The sequence below is a fragment of the Piliocolobus tephrosceles genome, chromosome 16 (assembly GCF_002776525.5).
Source record: "Piliocolobus tephrosceles isolate RC106 chromosome 16, ASM277652v3, whole genome shotgun sequence".
Taxonomy (NCBI): Eukaryota; Metazoa; Chordata; class Mammalia; order Primates; family Cercopithecidae; genus Piliocolobus; species Piliocolobus tephrosceles.
The window spans coordinates 47950027-47972144 of NC_045449.1; the positions used below are offsets into that span (position 1 = coordinate 47950027).

General features: G+C 50.2%; 1 protein-coding gene across 4 annotated transcripts in view; it reads right to left on the reverse strand.

Annotated features, from left to right (window-relative positions):
- The window catches only part of PLXDC1 (plexin domain containing 1), an 86463-nt gene that overhangs the window by 62419 nt on the left and 1926 nt on the right, over positions 1 to 22118 (reverse strand). For all 4 annotated transcript variants that reach the window (XM_023204285.1, XM_023204284.1, XM_023204282.1 and 1 more), the window contains exon 2: positions 11110 to 11288. In XM_023204285.1, coding sequence (XP_023060053.1) covers positions 11110 to 11145 — 36 coding nt within the window. In that variant the 5' untranslated portion in view covers positions 11146 to 11288. The remainder of the gene's footprint in view (positions 1 to 11109; positions 11289 to 22118) is intronic.

The following is a 22118-nucleotide window of genomic DNA, read 5'->3' on the forward strand; positions in this document are numbered from 1 at the left end:
ACCCAGGCTGGAGTGCAGTGGTGCAATCTCGGCTCACTGCAACCTCTGCCTCCTGGGTTCAAGCGATTCTCCTGCCTCAGCCTCCTGAGTAGCTAGGATTACAGGCACCCACCACCACGCCCAGCTAAATTTTGTATTTTTTTTAGTAGAGATGGGGTTTCACCATGTTGGCCAGGGTGGTCTCAAACTCCTGACCTCAGATGATCCGCCCACCTTGGCCTCCCAAAGTGCTGGGATTACAGGCGTCAGCCACTGTGACCAGCTCTATAATTTTTTTAAAAAGGGAAAATAGCAAGTGTTGGCGAGGATGTAGAGAAATCAGAACCCTCGTACATTGTTGGTGGGAATGTAAAATAGTTCCGTTGCTGTGGAAAGCAGTCTGGCAGTTCCTCAAAAAGTTAAACAGAGAGTTACCATATGACCCAACAATTCCACTCCTAGGTATAGATCCCAAAGAATTGAAAACAGATAATAGCTGGGCACAGTGGCTCACACCTGTAATCCCAGCACTTTGGGAGGCCCAAGTAGGCAGATCATGAGGTCAGGGGATCGAGACAAGCCTGGCTAACATGATGAAACCCCGTCTTTACTAAAAATACAAAAAATTAGCCAGGCCTGGTGGCACACACCTGTAGTCCCAGCTACTCGGAAGACTGAGGCAGGAGAATGGCTTGAACCCAGGAGGCGGAGGTTGCAGTGAGCTGAGATTGTGCCACTGTACTCCAGCCTAGGCAACAGAGTGAGACTCCATCTCAAAAAAGAAGAAAAAAAAAAATGAAAAAAAGAAAACAGATACTCATGCCGGGCACAGTGGTGCATGCCTGTAATCCCAGCACTGTGGGAGGCCAAGGCAGGTAGATCACTTGAGGCCAGGAGTTCAAGACCAGCCTGGTCAATATGGCAAAATCCCATCCCTACTAAAAATACAAAAATTAGCTGGGTGTGGTGGCACACACCTGTAATCCCAGCTACTCCAGAGGCTGAGGCACAAGAATTGCTTAAACCCAGAAGGCAGAGGTTGCAGTGAGCCAAGATCATGCCATTGCACAGAGCGGGACTCTGTCTCAAAAAAAAAAAAAAAGAGGCTGGGCATGGTGGCTCACACCTGTAATCCCAGCACTTTGGGAGGCCAAGGTGGGCGAATCACGAGGTCAGGAGATTGAGACCATCCTGGCTGACATGGTGAAACACCATCTCTACTAAAAATACAAAAAATTAGCTGGGTGTGGTGACGGGCGCCTGTAGTCCCAGCTACTTGGGAGGCTGAGGCAGGAGAATCGCTTGAACCCAGCGGGTGGAGGTTGCAGTGAGCCAAGATCGCACCACTACACTCCAGCCTGGGCAACAGAGCAAGACTCTGAAAAAAAAAAAAAAAAAAGGAAAGATTGAAAGAAAGAAAAAGAAAGAAAGAAAGAAAGAGAGAGGGAGGGAGGGAGGGAGGGAGGGAGGGAAGAAGAAAGAAAGAAAGAAGGATGGAAGGAAGGAAGGAAGGAAGGAAGGAAGGAAGGAAGGAAGATATTCAAATACATTTACACATGTTCTCAGCAGCACTATTCACAATAGCCAAAAGGTGGAAACAGCCTAAATGTCCATCAATAAACAAATGGATAAACAAATTATGGTACATTCATATGATTGAATATTATTCAGCCATAAAATGCATAAACCTTGAAAATTTTATGCTAAGTGAAAGAAACCAGACATAAAACATCACATATTATATGATTCCATTTATATGAAATATCCAGAATGGGTAACTTCGTAGAAATGAAACACAAATTGGTGGTTGCCACGGGTTGAGGTGGAGGGAGCAACTGCTTAATGGGTAAAGGGTTTCCTTTTGGGTAATGAGAATGTTTTGGAACCAGGCACAGTGGCTCATGCCTGTAATCCCAGCACTTAGGGAGACCAAGGTGGGAGGATCACTTGTGTCCAGGAGTTCAAGACCACCCTGGACAACATAGTGAGATCTTGTCTCTACAAAAAATTTAAAAATTAGCCTGTTGTCATGGCGTGTGCCTATAGTCCCAGTTACTTGGGAGGCTGAGGTGGGAGGATCCTTTGAGCCCAGGAGGTCGAGGCTGCAGTGAGCCATGATCCCACCACTGCATTCCAACCTGGGCAACAGAGCAAGACCCTGTCTCAAGAATAAAAACAAAACAGAAAACGTTTTGGAACTGGATGGGGGGTTGGTTGCATAACATTGCTGATGTATTAAATGCCACTGAATTGTTCACTTTAAAATGGTTTATTTACTCTATTTTATTTTTGAGACAGAGTCTCGCTCTGTCGCACAGGCTGGAGTGCAGTGGCGTGATCCCAGCTCACTGCAACCTCTGCCTCCGGGTTCAACCAATTCTCCTGCCTCAGCCTCCCAAGCAGCTGAGATTACAAGCATGCCACCATGCCCGGCTAATTTTGTATTATTTTAGTAGAGACAGGGTTTCACCACATTGGCCAGGTTGGTCCGGAATTCCTGACCTCAAATGATCCACCCAACTTGGCCTCCCAAAGTGCTGGGATTACAGGCATGAGCTACCGCACCCAGCCTAAAATGGTTAATTTTAGATTATGTGAATTTCACCTCAACAAAAAAGAAAAAAAGAAAGTAGCCAACCAACCAACACACCACCCTGCCCAGGGAGAAAGGAAAATGGTCTGCAAGAGGAACCGGACTGGGAGAAAACCACCTGGGGCTGAGTAACCGGGTACCGCGTTGTGACCCGAAGTGGAGGGGAGACCACCAGGACAGGGGCCATCACGGCCTCACATTCTGCGCTTAAATCAACTCTGTGAGATTGGTGTTTACCACCCATTTGGGAAATGTGAAGCTAACAAAGGCTTGGAGGGGCTCTAAATGTCAGGTTCGTTAACTGAGGGGTTAAGTGTCCAGCCCAAGGCTATGCAGCTGGTCTGCGAGATCGAGTGCCAGGACTGCTGGGCTCCCCCACCGCACTGGAGATGACATCCGCACTCCACCTCCTGCCTCCCTGGACTCGCTTTCTTCTCACAAAATCTCTTCTCTCTTTTTCTTTTCTTTTCTTTTTTTCTTTTTTTTTATTTTAGGCGACAGAATCTCACTCTGTCGCCCAGGCTGGAGTGCAGTGGCACGATCTTGGCTCACTGCAACCTCCACCTCCAGGTTCAAGCAATTCTCCTGCTTCGGCTTCCTAGTAACTAAGATTACAGGCGCACACCACCACACCCAGCTAATTTTTATATTTTTAGTAGAGACGGGGTTTCACCATGTTGGCCAGGCTGGTCTCAAACTCCTGACCTCAAGTAATATGCCCTCCTCAGCCTCCCAAAGTGCTGGGATTACAGGCCTGAGCCACCGCGCCCAGTCAGTCTTTATCTTCTCTCTCTTCAAAACTTGGCTTCTAACTTTTCCCTCCCTCCACCCACCCCCCAACTCTGCTCCCAGAATCTTCCTGGATTGGCCTCCTTACCTCATTCCCTTGAGCACCCTGGGGGGGTTGGTTCTTGGAGGAGCACTGTTTGCCCCCTGTGGTTTGTGCGAGGAGTCTGGCTGGCTGTCCCGTCTCCTAAGGCCCTGTGTTCTGAAAACCTTCCTTCGGGAGCTGTCTCCTTTGGAAGGTTGTAGAAACCAGGCAGGTCTTGCACTCTCCCTGCCCGACTGTCTTGGATAACGGGGTCCCTGCCCTGACACAGGGTCCCTCGCATTCCTGGGGCCTGCTGTGGTGATGTACAAGCCAGGAGGTTCTGCTTGAGCCAGAGAAGAGAGAGGAATTCAGGGACGCTGGGCCATGGGGGAGACTGGGAGGTAAGGGGGGTGAAAGGGAGGGGCACCTCCTCAAATCTAAATATTCTTATGCTTGATTTCCCCCAAACTCTGGCTCTAAACCCGAACCATGGAACCAAGTAAACCTTGGAGTACAATTTGAAATCCTCAGAGGAAGAGAACCTTTGCCAAGGCCTCCCCTTTCCAGCCTCTTTGAGAATAAATTGTGGCACATCCCAGGGTCTCTGACTCAGCACATCCCAGGATCTCTTGACTCAGCACTATGGCTTCCCCAGTGACCCTGCTCCCACCCCCGAAACGCCCAGTGTCCCCAGGGCCTCAGAATTGGTCTTGGTGGAAAATCTCTGGAAATCTTGAGTCCGGACAAGAGTCCTGTTTCCACTGTGATGTGGTGTTAGAGTGGGTGTGGGAATGCATTTTAAGGGAGGAGATGGTTCTGACCAGGGTCCTCAGAGCTGCCAGCTCACCCTGGGACCGGGAGTGCAGGCTAGACGCCTCGAGGCCTCCAAAGCAAGAGGTTCTGAATTGGAGGGAGCACTGCGGTGAGATGGCCTGGCAGGGGGGTCTGGCAGAGGCACTGGACAGACAGGGCTGAACGGAGGCAGCTGGGCAAAGGGGCTGGATGGAGGAGCTGAGTCAAGGGGGCTGAGCCAGAGGGGAGGCCCACAGCCAGGAGGGTTACTGAGGAACAATGGAGGAAGGTGACAGGGCACTGGGGTTGGTGTAGGAGGAGGCAAAAGGCATGGCAGCCCACCTGCCAGCCCTCGGTCCCTTGATATGGCCCCAGAGCAGAGGGTCCCAGAGCCTGGTTGCTGTTGGCCAAACCCGGCTGTGATACTGGATGAACAGAGGAAGTGTTTTCCTGTTGAAACCCAAGAACACTCTGTGAGACAGACCAAACCAAACTTGCTGAAACAGCCCCTCCCCGCCACTCTCCTCTTATCCTGCCCACCCTGTGCCGCCAACCCATCATCTAGATGAGACTTCCTTAGGCCACAGTGACGCGGAGCTGTCAGAGGCGCAGGAGAAACAGGTGTCTCTGGACGCCTGTGCCGGACTCCCAGTCAGGGTCACCCATTCTCCAGTTTGGGGATGGGCAGAGAGTGGGAAGGGGCGTTTGCGGTCTGGCTGCTGGGTGTATCATCAGCATCCTCAGGTGAACACCGCCCAGAACAAGGCCTAACAGGACCAGGGCAGGGTAGAGTTTGGGTATGGAACCACCTGAGTCTCGGGCGTGTGCAGACACCCCGGTGTGTGTAAGCACTGACATTCTCTCATGTGTGTGGGAATCCAACAGTTAGCAGAGTTGGGGTCTTTAGAGGCTCCTGTGTCCAATGACTCACAGCAGGGACAATCACACCAGGCACAACTCTTCCCTTCTACAACCCTGTTTTTGGAGACTAGGATGGGGAAAACCCTACTTCCTTTGTTCATTCATAGGAGTGCTTGTCATGGACCAGGCACTGACGACAGACTCATTAAACAGTCCCGGCTCTTCTGTGCTTACATTCCAGGGGGAAGCTAGGCAACAGACACCGATACATGGATCATTCTTTTCTATTTTTTTGAGGCTGGGTCTTGCTCTGTTGCCCAGACTGGAGTGCTGTGGCACGACCATGGCTCACTGCAGCCTCCAACACCTGGGCTCACGAGATCCTACAGCCTCAGCATCCCAAGTAGCTAAGACTACAGGCGTGCACCACCACACCTAGCTAACTTTTTTAAAATGGATTTTTTTTGTGGAGATGGGGGTCTCACTGTGTTGCCTAGGCTAGTCTTAAACTCCTGGCCTCCAGCGAGCCTCCTGCCTCAGCTTCCCGAAGTGCTGGGGTTACAGGCATAAGCCACTGTGCCTGGCTGATACACAGATAATTTGATGCAGGAGGTGATAATAATATGGAGAAAAATAAAGTCTATCCCCTGTGCCCCAGTCACAGCCCTGCTGCTGCTGGAAAACAACCACATCAGCCGGGTGCGGTGGCTCACGTCTGTAATCCTAGCACTTTGGGAGGCCAAGGCGGGCAGATTGCCTGAGCTCAGGAGTTCAAGACCAGCCTGGGCAACACTGTGAAAGTCCATCTCTACTAAAATACAAAAAAATTAGCCGGGCTTGGCAGCATGGGCCTGTAGTCCAAGCTATTCAGGAGGCTGAGGCAGGAGAATTGCTAGAACCTGGGAGGTGGAGGTTGCAGTGATCTGAGATCATGCCATCACATTCCAGCCTAGGCCACAGAGCAAGACTCTATGTCTCTAAGGAAAAAAGAAAGAAAGAAAGAAAGAAAACAACCACATCTAGAACCTTCTGTATACCAGGCTAAATACCCCAAATGCCTTCTACCATTCCTCCAGGAACAAGAGTGCAAGTCTGTTCACCATCCCAGCTGCCCTCCCCTGGACTCCTCTTGTGTCTGGATAACCACCTGAAAGGGGAGCACAAGCCCCTCAATGGCAATCAGGCCCAAGAAATAGCCCACAGGACCCCCAGAGCCCCAGCCCCAGTCCCCAGGTTTCCATCATGCAGCTGGCTTTCCCACCTCCAGTCTTGGCAGGCACTTTATGCGCCTGACTCATCCTAGCCCACAAGAAGTGGGGATCCCCAAATCTTTTCCTCGTGAGCTGCTGCTAAACCACATCTCCCAACTCATTCTAAGCGTAAGTGCCAGGATTTATATTTATCCCAGTAGTTTCATCTGTTCCCAGGTGGATGTCATTCCAGCCTGCCCATGAGGCCTTCGGGTTCCCGACCTGACGTCTGCACTCTCCAGGTAAGTTACCCCTGAAAGCCTGGTCCTCCTGTCTTTCGGCAGAGCTGGGGACAAGCCCTGTGGCTGTCAGAGGGACCTCCTTCCAGGTGGCCTTGCTCCTGTGTGGACCCTTGATGTGTAGCTGCAGAGGGGATCACGAAACCCCCGAGATGGTGGAAGCCTCATGTTCTGACAGTCGAGCAGGTCACCAATTATAAAATTGGTTTGAAATCTTATAGATCAGAAGTTCCTGGCCAGGCACGGTGGCTCATATACCTGTAATCCCAGTAATTTGGGAGGCTGAGGAGGGTGGATCCCCTGAGGTCAGGAGTTTGAGACCAGCCTGGCCAACATGGTGAAATCCCATCTCTACTAAAAATACAAAAATTAGCCAGGCATGATGGCGCGCCTGTAATCCCAGCTACTTGGGAGGCTGAGGCGGGAGAAAGACTTGAACCTCGGAGCTGGAGGCTTCAGTAAGCCGAGATTACACCACTGCATTCCAGCCTGGGCAACTGAGCAACACTCCGTTTCAAAAAAAAAAAAAGTTCCCACACTTACATGACCATCAAAATCACATTTTTAAATCTCTGCAACTTTGCCAGGAACACATAGGGAACTTAAAACAATAACAACAACAAATTCCCAAAATCCATTGCTCCAGTGTTTCTGAACCATCTGGGTGGAGCCTGCGAATTTGTGGTGGTGTTTTTTAAGCTCTGGTGTTATTGAATCCATACTGGCTCTTAATGAACCCCACTGTCCTTTCTGAACGCCCACAAACAATTGCTTCCAGAAATCTGAGTCTCCATGGCTCTTTTCTGAAAGGTCCTCTTTGTGCGGACTGGGACATAACCCTTCTGACCTGTGTGTCTGGTCCTGAGCAGGTTATCAGTTATTCAGCCAATGGCCCAATAAAGCTGTGGGGTTAGGGATGAGCTGCCAGGTGTCTCCTTAATCAGGGGCCTCTCCTACTCTGGCCTTCCACTCCCCCATCTCACCACGGCAGTCCCGCTCCCTGTTCTGCAGGATCAAGGAGACGGGGCAGATTGGGAAGGGAGTGATGCCATGTCCCTGAAGTTCTGCCTCAAACTAGAAGCCCAAACTAGGGTGAGGTGAGGAGGCACCTACCACAGGTACAACATCTAAGATGGCACCAAAACTCAGGAATCAAGATAGAGAATACCTCAATGCAATATTTTAAAAAATCAAAATGAATACAAAAAATTAATATTTCGATGAACACAATATCAAAAGTTTATTATGTTTTTTATAGAGGCAAGGTCTCACTATGTTGCCCAGGCTGGTCTCCAACTCCTAGCCTCAAGGGATCCTCCCACCTCGAGCCTCCCAAAGTGCTGGGATTACAGGCATGAGCCATCATGCCTGGCCCAAAATTTTAAAGAAATACAGGTTTAGTCATGGTTCCAAACCATTTCAGAGCCTGAAATACAAGGAAAAAACAGTAACAGGAACAATGCAGAGAGCAGAGGGGGGAAAAAAATCTCCAAATTGTTCTAATATCCTCAAAGAGAGAAGATATTATATCCACAAAACAAGAACAGGATGCTTTTTTGTTAAAGAAAAATAAATCTGAAAATTAAAAAGAGCACTTAGAAATTAACAATATAATGGCTCCAGTGGCGCAATGGGTTAGCGCGCGGTACTTATAAGAAATTAACAATATGATAGTAGAGAAAAAAATCAGTAACATTATGAAAATAAGACTGAGAAAATCCTCCAGAAAGAAGAAGAACAACAAGCAGACTAACAAATAAACAAAAAATGCAAAAGAGATGCACAACAGAAGAGAGAAGAAAAAATTTAAGGATCAATTCCAGAAATGGACATCTAACCATGAGGAATTGTAGAAAGGAGAAATCTGAAAGAAATAAAGCAAAAACACTTTCCAGAACTGACAAATGTAAGTCTCTTGACTGAAACAGTCCCCCACATCCAGCATGGCAAACAAAAACAGCCAGAGAAGGGCATGTCACTGCAATTTCAGAATGCTGGGGTTACAGAGTGCACCCTGAGAGCTTCCAGAAGTCAGGGGAAAACAGACATATACAAAGGTCAAAAATAAGAATCACACCAAGCCTCTGAGCAGTGACATCAGAAGCCAGAAGACAATGGAGAGATGCCTTCAAACTTCTGAAAGAAAATTATTCTCAAGGCCCGGGGTGGTGGCTTACACTCTTAATCCCAGCACTTTGGGAGGCCGAGGCTAGCAGATCACTTGAGGTCAGGAGTCTGAGACCAGTCTGGCCAACATGGTGAAACCCCATCTCTACTAAAAATACAAAAAACTAGCCGGGCATGGTGGCACACATCTGTAATCCCAGCTTACTCAGGAGGCTGAGGTAGGAGAATTGCTTGAACCCAGGAGGAGAAGGAGGTTGCAAGGAGCCAAGATCTCGCCACTGCACTCCAGCCTCGGCGACAGAGCGAGACTCTGTCTCAAAAAAAAGAAAAAGTAAATTATTTTCAATCCAGAATTCTATATTCAGCCAAACCACCAATCAAATGAAAGGACAGAATAAAGGCATTTTCAGACATGTACGTTCTCAAGGGAATTTTTCCCTCTGTGCAACCTTTCCCAGGAAGCTAAACAAACAAAAGGATGAAACAGGAAAGAGACGACACAGGGTCAAGGGAACAGGGGATCCAACACAGGAGGGAGACAAAGGGGTTCCCAGGATGAAGGGAAAGGGAGGCCCCAGGATGGCACCCGTGGTACCAGCAGGCGAGTGGCCGGACGGGATTGGAGGGCAGGACAGGAGAGAAGTTTCTCGGGGGCATAAAGGAACTGACAGGCTTGACCACCCTGAAATTATCTTTTTTTCTTTCTTTTGTTTTTTTTCAGAGATAGAGTCTTCTTTTGCCCAGCCTGGTGAGGTCACAGCTCAACACAGCCTTGACCGCCCAGCCTCAAGCAATCCTCCAGCCTTAGCCTCCCAAGTAGCTGGGACTACAGGGGCAAGCCACCACACCCAGATAATTTTTGTTTTAATTTTTTAGAGATGTGGGTCTCACTATGTTGCTTAGGCTATTCTGGAACTCCTGAGCTCAAGCGACCCACCCGTCTCAGCCTCCCAAAGTGCTGGGATTACAGGTGTGGGCCACCATGCCCAGCCTACAGTGGAAATTACATTTGAGGCCAGGGGATGTGTAGGAAAATGTAGCTATGGTAGGCACAGAAAACTAAGTAAGCAAGGGCAGGAGAGGGGGCCAGGATCCAGGAAGAGCCAAAATCATGCAAGAAAAGAAATAATGATATGACCCTGCCTGGATTAGAAGTGAACACTATGTACATGATTGTAACAATCCACAACCGAGTACACGGATTGAACAGGAAGATTGGGCAGCAGGGTGAAATGTTGCTCAGCGGGAGTATACAAAAGCCAAATCTCCCTGAGACGCAGCAGGCTATGAATAGGTAAGGCCTAAAACCGGTGCACAGACAGGTAGCAGTACAGTATAAGCAAAACCCTTGGAAATATGGAAGTAAACTCCAGAAGAAACAGCCCAGGCAGAGCCTTCTGAGAAAGGGGAGGAGGCAGACCCCAGAGGAGAGGAGGGGCAGGACTGCTGTTTTGTTTTATGATTTTAGCACTATTTAACCTTTTTTTCTATCTGCACATACTTATTTAAGAAAATAGTTATTCAAATATAAAATAAAGAAATCTATATTGAGAAGCAGGTCCTCTTGTTGTTTCTTGAGTCCTAAGAACCCACCCTCATCACTCCCAGCTGCAGGCACCTACACACACAGCCGCAGGCACCTACACACACAGCCACAGGCACCTACACACACAGCCGCAGGGACACTCACACTCGCACTCACACATGCTCATCACAAACACCCACAAACAGCCCACAGTGACAGACAGGTACACACACATAATACACAAAATCATCTGACACAGGTGCGAACCCAGCATCCATGACACACACACCCATTCCCAGAAATGCACAATTATATTAACGGATTCACCCGCAGACACACTGAGGCTTCCAAGAGCCTCCCAGAAACCTGAAAGGAGAGCACTCCCTCCAGGCCTCGCCTCCCTGCGCCAGCACCCCAGAACTGCCCCAGGCCTAGGAGGCTGTCTCCAGGAGCTGCACCCTAATTGCTTTCTCTACTCAGCCCCCTGCTGAGTGCCCAGCCCTTAGGCTAAGCAGCCATTAATCCTCTTGCGCCCCGGTCTGTAGATGGGGCAGAAATGGGGTGGGGAAGGGCCCCATCTGGCAGCTGAGATGTGACTCATAATGCCACCGTCAGCTTTTTCTTCCCTAAGTCATGGGAGAGTCCAGTGTCAGGAACGCTGTGGCCAGGCTGCGCATCCTGGTACAATCCATTTGATGTCTCTGAGGCCAGGAGGGAGTAGGCAGCCTATGAAACGCTGAGATGCTGTGACTTTATGATCCATTCTGGGCTCTGCTTCCATCCCCTCCCCTGGGATTCTTCTCTCCACCCTGACCTCCAGGGCCAACCACAAATGATATGTGATTTGCATGTAGGACAAGCGCACTTGGGGCAGCTGGCGAGACCTCCCCCACCCCTACTTCGCTCCCCCTCCATGTTCCTCCAGCACTCACCACCACCCTGGTCCTGTTATCTGGCAGCGTGTCCATGGCCAGGGTGCCCCCACCCAGGTCCTGGCTCAGCTGGGTCCTGTCCGGCTCTGACACCTGCCCAGGGCTCTCTCGGCCTCTCCGGTTCCAGCCCCGCACGATCCCCTTGGCAGCCCATCCAGAGCCTGGGCCCTCATCGTGACCTGGGAGAAGGGGACAGAAACCTGAGTGCCAGCCGTCCAGAATGAAGATCCAGGAGGGGAATCCAGCCCAGTTATTCTGCAAGGGCCCCAAGACCATGCCATTGTAGACTTTGCAGACACTTGACTACCAGGACAGGAGACACCCAATGTGTACTGAGAGTCATGTGCCCAGCTCCAGGCCAAGCACTTCACATATATCCTATTAATCCTCACGCCAGCTCTCTGCAGTAGATAGGATGCTCTCCATTTTGCAGACAGGAATCAGAGGCTCAGAGGTTAAAAGTCACACAGTGGGTTAGGCATGGAGATAAGTTTCAAACCCAAGCTGATCTGCCTCCAAAGGTTGATTATTCTCAACCTCAGCTACACACTAGAGTCACCAGGGCCGCTTCAAAACTTCCTGATGTCTGGGTCCTACCCCAGATATCTCTCATAACTGGTCTTTGGTGTAGCCTGGGCATTTGATTTCTTAAAAGACCTTCAGGGGAAATATTGAGAAGCCTTGAACTTAACTCTACAGGCAAGGGTGAGAACTATTGCCATGGAACCTTCCAAACCAGTTTCTTATTTCTCTGCCAGAAATGGCACATAATCCCATTTCCCAGTGGGGTCAGCAGACTAGAAGCCAGAGAGCAGTTCTTTTCGTTCAGGGCTTCTCAACCTCGGTACTATTGACATTTGGACTGGATAATTCCTTTTTCCACTTTTTTTTATTGTGGCAAAATATACATAACAAAATTTGCCATCTAACCATTTCCAAGTGTACAATTCAGTGGCATTACATACATTCCTAACGTTGTATGACCATCACCACCTGCATAACTCTTTTCACCTTGTAAAACTAAAATTCTGCACCTGTTAAATAATAACTCCCTATTCACCCCTGTTTTTTATTTTATTTTATTTTAGTTTATTTAAGAGATGGGGCCTTGCTCTGTCACCCAGGCTGGAGTCTAGTGGTACGATCACTGCAGCCTCCAACTGCTGGGCTCATACGATCCTCCCACCTCAGCCTCCCAAGTAGCTGGGACTATAGGCATGCACCACCATGCCCAGCTAATCTTTTTACTTTTTATAGAGACAGGGTCTCACTATGTTGTTCAGGATGGTTGGTCTTGAATTCCTGGTCTCAAGCAATTTTCTCTCCTTGGCTCCCAAGGTGCTGGGATTACAGATATGAGCCACAACGCCCAGCCTGTATCTATGATTTTGACTACTCTAAGTATCTCATATAAATGGAATCATACTATATTTGTCTTTTTATGATTGGCTTATTTCACTTAGCATAATAAATTCAAGGTTAATTCATGTCATAGCATATGGCAGAATTGACTTCCTTTTGAAGGCTGAATAATATTCCATTGTGTGGATACACCACATTTTGCTTACCCACTCAACTATCAGTGGATGTCTGTTTTGCGTCCACATTTTAGCTATTGTGAACAATGCTGCTACAAACATGGGTGTACAAATATCTCTTTGAGACCTGGCCTTCAATTCTTTTGGGTATATACCCAGAAGTGGAATTGCTGGATCATATGGTAATTCTATTTCTAATTTTTTGAAGAATCGCCATACTGTTTTCCATGTAAAGTGGGTGGCTGGACCATTTTACATTCCCACCAACCGTGCACATGGGTTCCAATCTCTCAACATCCTTGCCAATACTTGTTATTTTGCGGTTTTTTTATAGTAGCCATCCTAACAGGTATGAGGTGGTGTCTCGTTGTTTTTGTAAACTGGCATTTCCCTAATGATTAGCAATGCTGAGCATCTTTTCATATGCTTGTGGGCCATTTGTATATCTTCTTTGGAGAAATGTCTATTTAAGTCTTTTGCCTGTTTTTAAATTGGATTGTTGGTTGGACTGGATGATTCATTGTTATGCGGGAGCTGTCCAGTGCTCTGTGAGATGTTTAGCAGCAGCCTTGGCCCCTGCTCACTAAATGCCAATAGCACCACGGCCCTCCCCATCCCAGGCTGTGACAATGAAAAATGTCCCCAAACATTGCCAAATATCCCCTGGGGAACAAAATTACCCCTCCCTTGCCCCATTGAGAATACTGTTTTACTCCTATCACTACCCAGACACTGTCTAGGATGGCAGATACGTTTCATATCACATGCCATCTGCAATCCATTCGTGACGGCCAGAGGCACTCTAATTGAGAATGCAAAGGCTCCTCTTGTGTTTAGCAGGAAAGACTGTCAAGATCAATTAGCAATGTCTGCCATGGGCACAGGATTGGAAAGTGACTACACACAGGCCATTTTGCAGCCATTCCTAGGTTCCATGATCTCCTCTCCAGTTCCCTCTAGGTTGTTAAAATCATGATTTTTTTGAGGCAGGGTCTCACTCTAGCATGCAGACTGGAGTGCAGTGGCACAATCACAGCTCACTGTAGCCTCGACCTCTCAGGCTCAAGCAATCCTCCCACCTCAGCCTTCCGAGTAGCTGGGACTACAGTTGTGTGCCACTATACCCAGTTAATTATTATTATTGTATTTTGTATTTTTTGTAGAGGCTGGGTTTCACCATGTTGCCCGCACTGGCCTTGAACTCCTGGGCTCAATCGGTCCTCCACCTTGGCCTCCCAAAGTGGTGGGATTATAAGCGTGAGCCACTGCACCAGGTCTGTTAAATTAGTTCTAACAAAAGGCCTAGCGCAGTGGCTCACGTCTATAATCCCAGCACTTCGGGAGGCTGAGGTGAGTGGATCACCTGAGGTCAGGAATTCGAGACCAGCCTGGCCAACATGGCGAAACCCCGTCTCTACTAAAAATACAACAATTAACTGGGTGTGGTGGCGGGAACCTATAATCCCAGCTACTCGGGAGGCTGAGGCAGGAGAATTGCTTGAACCCAGGAGGCAGAGGTTGCAGTGAGCCGAGATTGCGCCATTGCACTCCAGCCTGGGCAAAAAAGCGAAACTTCATCTCAAAATAAATAAATAACACAAAAACCATCCTTTTCCATTTCAAAAAGATTTATGTCCCCAGAGCTGTGCCTTATGTTGCCATCCTAATGGTCACACCTACTATGGATGTATATATGAGAACAGACCACCAGACAGGTAGATCTGACATTCCCACCTGTGAGCCTCATCCATTTCAGCCCCACCCTGTGTCAGATACCTGTCTCAACCTCTCCCTCCCTTCACCTCACTCCCCAGAGCTCCTGGATGTGGCTCTCCCTCTCCTAGACCACCTATGTGTGTGACTATGTGCCTGTCTCCCTGGCAGATTTGAGTTCCCCCAGGATTCTCTCAACCTTCTTCAAATTTGGCATGTCCGGCAAACAGCAGGTGCTCCATCACTGCAGAATTGAGGACGTGATGCATAGGGTAGCTCCTGGGAGCCAGCAAGGACAAAGGTTGAGACCAGGCTTGGCCAGGCCCAGGCCTGGGGCTGAGGCCAGAACTCTGCTGTGGGGCTCTGCTTTGTCATTAGACATTGTATCCAATTAAGTCATTCTTGGCTGCTGGCGCCTACTGGACCCTTGCCAGCCCTCTCTCACTTCTCTGCCCCTAATAGCAACCAGATGCTGCTGGAGAACGTGGGGAGGAGGGCAGTCGCCAGACCCCTTCCCCAAGATGCCCTCTGGCTGCCCACAGATTGACCTGAGTCCAGGGCTGGGAAGGCAGCCTGCCCGCTGCCCAGGCCCAAGCCAGGGCTGTGTAGTCTCTCTTGGGTGGGGCCCACAGTTGCTTCTGGAGACAGAGCTGTTTGTGCTGGGCTGGTCTGCCCAGCTCCCCAGGTCTTCCTGCAAGCAGCCCTGGGCAGAAGCCAGAACAGGATAGAGCGGGTAGTGAACAAGTGCAGGGGACTCAGCGGCCCACAGAGGAGCGTTGGGGATCTTCAGGATTCACAAACCTGGAGCCGAGACAGGAGGCCAGATGGTGGAGGCCTGCAGCACGGGGAAGGACAGGGAGGGGGCCTAGCTGAGGGTGGCCAGGGAAGAGACACTGGGTTGACCTCGCCACCCAGTCTTGCCACTCACAAACTGTGGGACTTTGGCCCCATCAGTCTTCCTCTCTAAGCCTCAGCTCCCTAATGACTAAAATGGGTTTCACGATCATGCCCACAGTACAGGCTGCCATGAGCATCAAGTGAGAAGCATAAATGAGGTTTTATAGAGGGCTCAGGCCAGGGTAAGAGGCAAACAGTCCATGAAAGAGGGCAGGGCGAGGGATGGAGAGGGAGCTTGAGCAGGACCCTGGCCTACCCTGGCCTAGCCCTGAATCTTACTCTTCCAACCCATACCACATCTGTTTCCTGGCCACCCTTCCTCCACTGTTGCCTGGGACAGGATGTCATCCCCACAACTCATGACAGAAGCCAACACAGCTGGTTGCTCACGTGTATGTGCAGGGGCCCACGTGCCTGTGCACGTGCCCACGAAGACTCGCCCGAAAGCCTCGGCCTTCCTGTGTGTGCTCACACACAGGGTGGATACCCACCCAACCCTCAGCCACTCCTCACCCCACCTGCCTTCCACGGGAGACAGCTGCATTTTCCCTGGACTCGTTCCACGCCTACACGTGTGAGAGCACCCGCCTGCATGTGTTGCCAAGGAGCTTCCAGAACACAAGCTGTTCATTCATTTCTTCCCTCACTCATGGCCCCAAGCAGTGTGCAGTCCGGTGGGATGCCATAATAATCACAGTAGTAATGAAAATGGTAGCTGACTTTCAGAGAACGCTGCTCTGTGCTAGCACTATTCCAGGGGCTTTAAACACATTAATCCCCTTAATCCCCATAATAACCCCATGAAATAGTTACTAGTTCAAAATCCATTTTACAAATGGAGAAACTGAGGCACAAAGACATTAAGGAACCTCCCAAGGTCACAGAACCAGTCCATGGCGGGATCTGAACTCAGGCAGGCTGGCTCCAGAGGCTGCTCAGAACCACAGACAGTGCAGTAAAAAGTGACCGACAATCCCCACTGTTTCCCAGGGTGCAGGGGCAGCCCTGGGGTGGGGCTGGCATGTGGGCTGGGTTCTTGGCAGGCCCTGCTCCAGCTGCCATTGGGCCTGAACCCGAGAGTTTCCTGGGAGGCTGTGTCCCCCAGCATGTAGGGTACAGCCCAGCAGCAGTGTCCCAGTCCCCTGAGCTGGCACTGGTCCCATTTCAGAGCAAGGGGGAATGGAGCTGACTTCAGGAGGCCAGGTTGTGCAGTTCCAGAGCCTGGGCCAAGCCATCCTTATCTCACCCAACACCCAAGCTTGGCATCCCAGCCCTGGGCCACCACATAGTTCAGGTCACCACAGCCTCTATCCTGGGTCATTCTACACCCTTAATGCCCCAGTGGGTTAGTCTCCCCCACTGAAGCCAGGACAAGCCGCCTTGAGGGTGAACTTGATTCCATCTCTCTCTGACTTCCAGCTCACCTGTCCCTGGCTAATCCTGTCCCTTGGGCTGAGAAAAAGAGAAGAGATAAGAGGGGAGGGGAGGGAAGGAGGAAGGTGAGCATGTTTAAATGCCCTGAGTACCTGAGATACACAGAACTGAAAACACCCTTCCCTTGGAACTTCACTGTAATATCAAGGCAGTAAAACAACACAGGTTTGGAATCAAACTACAGGTTGAACCCTGAATCTGCCACCTACCGACTATGACATTGGACAAATTACATACACTAAGACTCAGTTGCCTCATCTGTGAGATGGGGCTGATAAAACATAAACTTGGTAGGTTTGACTCTTAATATACAAAATAATATACACAGAGCACCCAGCAAAGTCCCCCTGCCTTCCCTGGCTTTCACATGAGGACTGAAACCGTCCTCAAAGGGTTAACAAGAATTACATACCGGGTTCTGGGCAGAAGTATAGGAGTAATTAAGCATTAATCAGGCCACACTTTGGCCCATTCCTTTTTTTTTTTTGAAACGGAGTTTCGCTCTTTTTGCCCAGGCTGGAGTGCAATGGCGCGATCTCAGCTCACCACAACCTCCGCCTCCCGGGTTCAAGTGATTCTCCTGCCTCAGCCTCTCGAGTAGCTGGGATTACAGGCATGCACCACCATGCCTGGCTAATTTTTGTATTTTTTAAATAGAGACAGGGTTTCTCCATGTTGGTCAGGCTGGTCTTGAACTCCCGACCTCAGGTGATCCACCCGCCTCGGCCTCCCAAAGTGCTGGGATTACAGGCGTGAGCCACCGCATCTGGCTTTTTTTTTTTTTTTTTTTTAGAGGGAATCTCACTCTGTCACCCAGGCTGGATGGAGTACAGTGGTGTGATCTCAGCTATCTGCAACCTCCACCTCCCGGGTTCAAGCAATTCTCCTGCCTCAGCTTCCCAAGTAGCTGGGACTACAGGAGTGCGCCACCACACCTGGCTAATTTTTATATTTTTAGTGGAGATGGGGTTTCACCATGTTGACCAGGCTAGTCTTAAGCTCCTGACCTCAAATCATGCTCCTGCTTCGGCCTCCCAAAGTGCTGGGATTATAGGCGTGAGCCACCACGCCTGGCCAGCTTTTATTTAAGAATTGTTTAAGGCCAAGTGCAGTGGCTCATGCCTATAATCCTAACACTTTGGAAGGCTGAGGTAGGAGGATCACTTGAGTCCAGGAATTCAAGATCAGACTGGACAACATAGCAAGACCCCATCTCTACTAAAATTTTTTTTAAAGGCTGGACGTGGTGGCTCATGCCTGTAGTCCCAGCACTTTGGAAGGCCAAGACAGGAGGATTACCTGAGCCCAGGAGTTTGAGATCAGCCTGGGCAACATGGCAAGACCTTGTCTCTTTTATAATAATTTTTTTTTTTTATTTAAAAAAATTAACCAGGTGGGGTGGTGCATGCCTGCAGTCCCAGCTACTCAGGAAGCAGAGGCAGGAGGATCACTTGAGCCCAGGAGGTTGAGGCAGCAGTGAGCTATGATCACACCACTACACTCCAGCCTGAACAACAGAGCGAGACCCTGTCTCAGAAAAGAAAAACAACAAACAAACAAGGATTAAGATCCTGAATTCCAGCAGAAGGGCCAATTTGAAGGCCCTCAGAGAGGAACCGATTCAACATGAGAATGCAGTTTCTTTATTTCTGCATGCACTCTTCAACCAATTCACAATTCCCACACCTTGGCCACCCCACCCCAAACCCCACAAAACCCCTAGCCCCAAACGCTTCCCCACGATGATGAAACTCTTTCGCTACTGCACCCTCGGTGTTGGTGTGTCAACTTGCTGGACCTTGGGCAACACACCGGTTAGGGTCACAGGACCAGCTTTCGGAGGGGCCCGGGAAGTCTCCAACCCTAAAATGAAATCCTACCTCCAAGTTAAAAGCCCCTAACCATACCCTCTCCACTTCCTCTGGCAGGAAGGGGCCCACTGAGGACCCTCACCTGGGGAGAAGGAGGGAGTAAAAGGAAGTTCAGGGAGGGACCACCAGGTAGCAGAAGGGAAGAGGGAGGGAGGGGAGGCGAGGGGAGGGGAAGGGAGGGGAGGGGAGGGGAGGGGAGGGCCAGCAAGAAGAGTTCAGCTTTCTATGTGTGTCCCTTGAGGGGAGAGTCTGGGGTCTGTGCCACTCCTGATACACTCACTCACTCACTCACTCATTCCTTCAATACACTTTTATTGAGTCCCAGGCACTGTGCTGGGTGCTGGGGGACACAAGCCCTGTGCCCAGGAAGAGTCTAGTTTTCTTCATGGATACATACAAAATGAATCATTTGGTAAGGGCTGTGAAGAAAATCAGACACAGGAAAGGACTGGAGCTGTTACTACTCTACACAGAGCCACGAGGTGGGCCGCTCTGAGGAGGGTCCCCTTGAGCTGATTAAGACCTGAATGAGAAGAAGCCTGTCGATCGGAGGGGACAGCAGCTGGAGTGGGTTAAGGAATGGATCTGGGGAGAGCTAAAGAAGATGTGGGATGAGGGAGGGGCTGCCTGACCACAGTAAGTTTACATTTTAGTCTCAGGTTGTTGGAGCCCTAGAGATAATCTAGTCCAACCTCCTTCCCTCCTTTTTTTAAAAAAGGATGGGACCTTGCTATGCTGCCCTCACTGTGTGGCATGATCATAGCTCACTGCAGCCTCCAGTTCCTGGGCTCAAACGAGCCTCCTGCCTCAGCCTTCTGAGTACCTGAGACTACAGGTGCACACCGCCATGCCCAGCTAATTTTTAATTTTAATTTTAATTTTTTTTTAATGGAGTCTTGCTCTGTTGCCCAGGCTGGAGTGCAGTGGTGCGATCTCGGCTCACTGCAACCTCTGCCTCTCTGGTTCAAGCTATTCTCCTGCCTCAGCTTCCTGAGTAGCTGAGATTATAGGTATGCACCACCACGCCTGGCTAATTTTTGTGTTTTTAGTAGAGACGGGGTTTCACCATGTTAGCCAGGCTGGTCTCAAACTCCTGACCTCAGGTGATCCGCCCCCCTCAGCCTCCCAAAGTGCTGGGATTACAGGTGTGAGCCAGTCTGCCTGGCCTAAATCATGTATAGAGATGGGGTCTCACTATTTTGCCCAGGCTGGTCTCAAACTCCTGGTCTAAAGCTATCCTCCCACCTCAGCTTCCCAAAGTGTTAGGATGACAAGCATGAGCCACCATGCCTGGTGCAAGCCCCCATTTCATAGATGGGGAACCTTCCTCAAAGAAAGGAGGAAGCTGTCAGGGTGACCAGTGGTTGGTACTGAGCCTGGCCTCCTGCAGGACTCCCAGGCCAGGATGCCACCTCTCGCTGCCTCTTCTTTGTCTGTCATACGCATCTCTGGTTCCATCTGACCAGACTGTCGGTTCCCCTGGCCCCTGCTGTGCACCCCAAGGCCATCCTCCTGTCTGTGAGCCTGGTCTCCCCTGCTGTCTGACTATATCTTTGGTCCAATCATCTCTTTGCTGCTGCTGTTCTGATGATAGATGAGGTTTCAAGGCTCTAGCAAACAAGCCTGTCCATGAGGAGCGAGGGGAGATCTCAACTACTTCCCAAGGCCCCCCACCAGCGCAGCGAACCCAGAGCCTTGGGGCTGGATGCCAGCATCTCTTCAGGTCCTGCTCCCGGCTGCCCTTCCACTGGTCACAAGGACTCCGCCATCAATCAGGTCAGGCTGCCCCTCCTCAGCAACTCTCCCCCAGAATGTCCTTCTCCTACATCTGGCCTCCCCAGACACCTGCTTCGTCCTCATACATCCTCCTGCCTGTGAAATCCAGCCTGACCTGTGAAAAGGGCACTGGACAGCAGCAACAGCTGCTGCCTCTGGCTTCTTACAGATTCCTAAAGTCTAACCTCAATCCCTCCTGCTACAGAAAAAGTGCATTTCTCCTGGCTCAATCTCTGTCAAAGCCAAGAAGACAGGGTGGCCTCTAAATAGAGAAGTGATTCAAGTCTCTGCCTGCCCCACTCTTCCTGGTCTCCTCATCTGTCTACTACCCCAACCCTACTCTGAAGGGGCAGCCTTCAGCCAGGCTCGGATCTGGCTACTATCTCCCAGCCCATCCTTGTTACCTCCCAATTCCCCCTTCCCTGGCCCTCTCCATGGTCCACCCAACCCAGCCAAAGGTTCAGAGTCTCCCCTCATAAACTCCGTGACACCCAGAGTTCAGAAGATCACACCAGGTTGGGGATTCAATGGAGTCCAGAAATTATTCATCACATATCCAACTCTGTCCTGTTTACCTTGATTTTTTAAAAGTATCAGTTACCCATAAAGATCCTAACAAATATGAAAAGGAAAGGCAATTACAAAAGATCCTTCATTATTCCACACACAAGAGTCAAAGATTTTGCCAACAGCCTCACTTTATATATGCAAACATAGGTCCAGAGAGGGAAAGTAATTTGCCTAAAGTCACACAGCAAGTGAGATGGCGGGACTAGAAGCCACGTCTCTGGTCACCCTCTGTGTGGTCTCCCTGAAAACTGGTGGTTCTCACCAGCAGCCTCTCGACACATCAGCTCCACTGCCCTCTGCCCACACCTCCCACTGTCAATCTCCTTCCCTTCCCACCCCCACATACTGTTCTTCTCAACAGGGACCCAAGTCTGTCTCACCTACATACTGGGACCATTAAAGTGAAGAACATTGCCACTGCCACCGTGCCTGGTGCCAGCACACCCCTGAGACACAGCAGGTCAACCACAGCACTCACCTCAAAGCCCTCCCTCACCCCACCTGACGGGCACCCATGCCAGTGATGCACAGGTCTCTGTCTTCTTAATCATCTCTGTCGAGGGGCCAGGCTGCAAATTACCCATCTCCCCAGCCCCAGAGAAAGTCTAGGTGCATAGGAGAGAAGGGAGACTATGAAAATGAGTCTTCCTTTTATACCATGAGGGATTCCAGGTAGATCTCAGAAAGGACTTCCAGGTGGGAGAGATGAGTTTGGAGAACTGGGAGGGGGAAGAGGAGTGTGCAGAATGGGACGCCTCCCTCCACCCCCTACCCCAGTGCCCCATCTAGAGCCAGAGTAGCTGAAAGCCAAAGGCTGCCAGGGCAAATGGGAGCCGGTGTGAGGAGGCGGACCCTTGAGGCTGGGGGTGCAGGAGCAGCAAGTTACTTCTTCCTGAGCCCACTGCCTCTCTACTGACACCAAATAGGCAAGAGAAGATGACCGAGTGGCTGCTGCCTTCCCAGGGAGAGACGCTGTGTCTCCACCTTTCCCCTGGCTGCTCCTACCTATCCCTAGCCGGGGTCAGCTTTGGGGTCGGGGGTGTGGCAGAGAAGAGGAAAAGAAGGCATGGCTGGGGCAGGGGCCTCCCAGGCTCCCGTCTCATCAGAATTCAGCCTTGCCTGGGGTGATCAGGGGTCCTGATGACTCTCCCGCTGTCCCCTTTAAGAGCCCATCGCCACACAGAGCCCCCTCTCCTACGGTCCCTCCAGT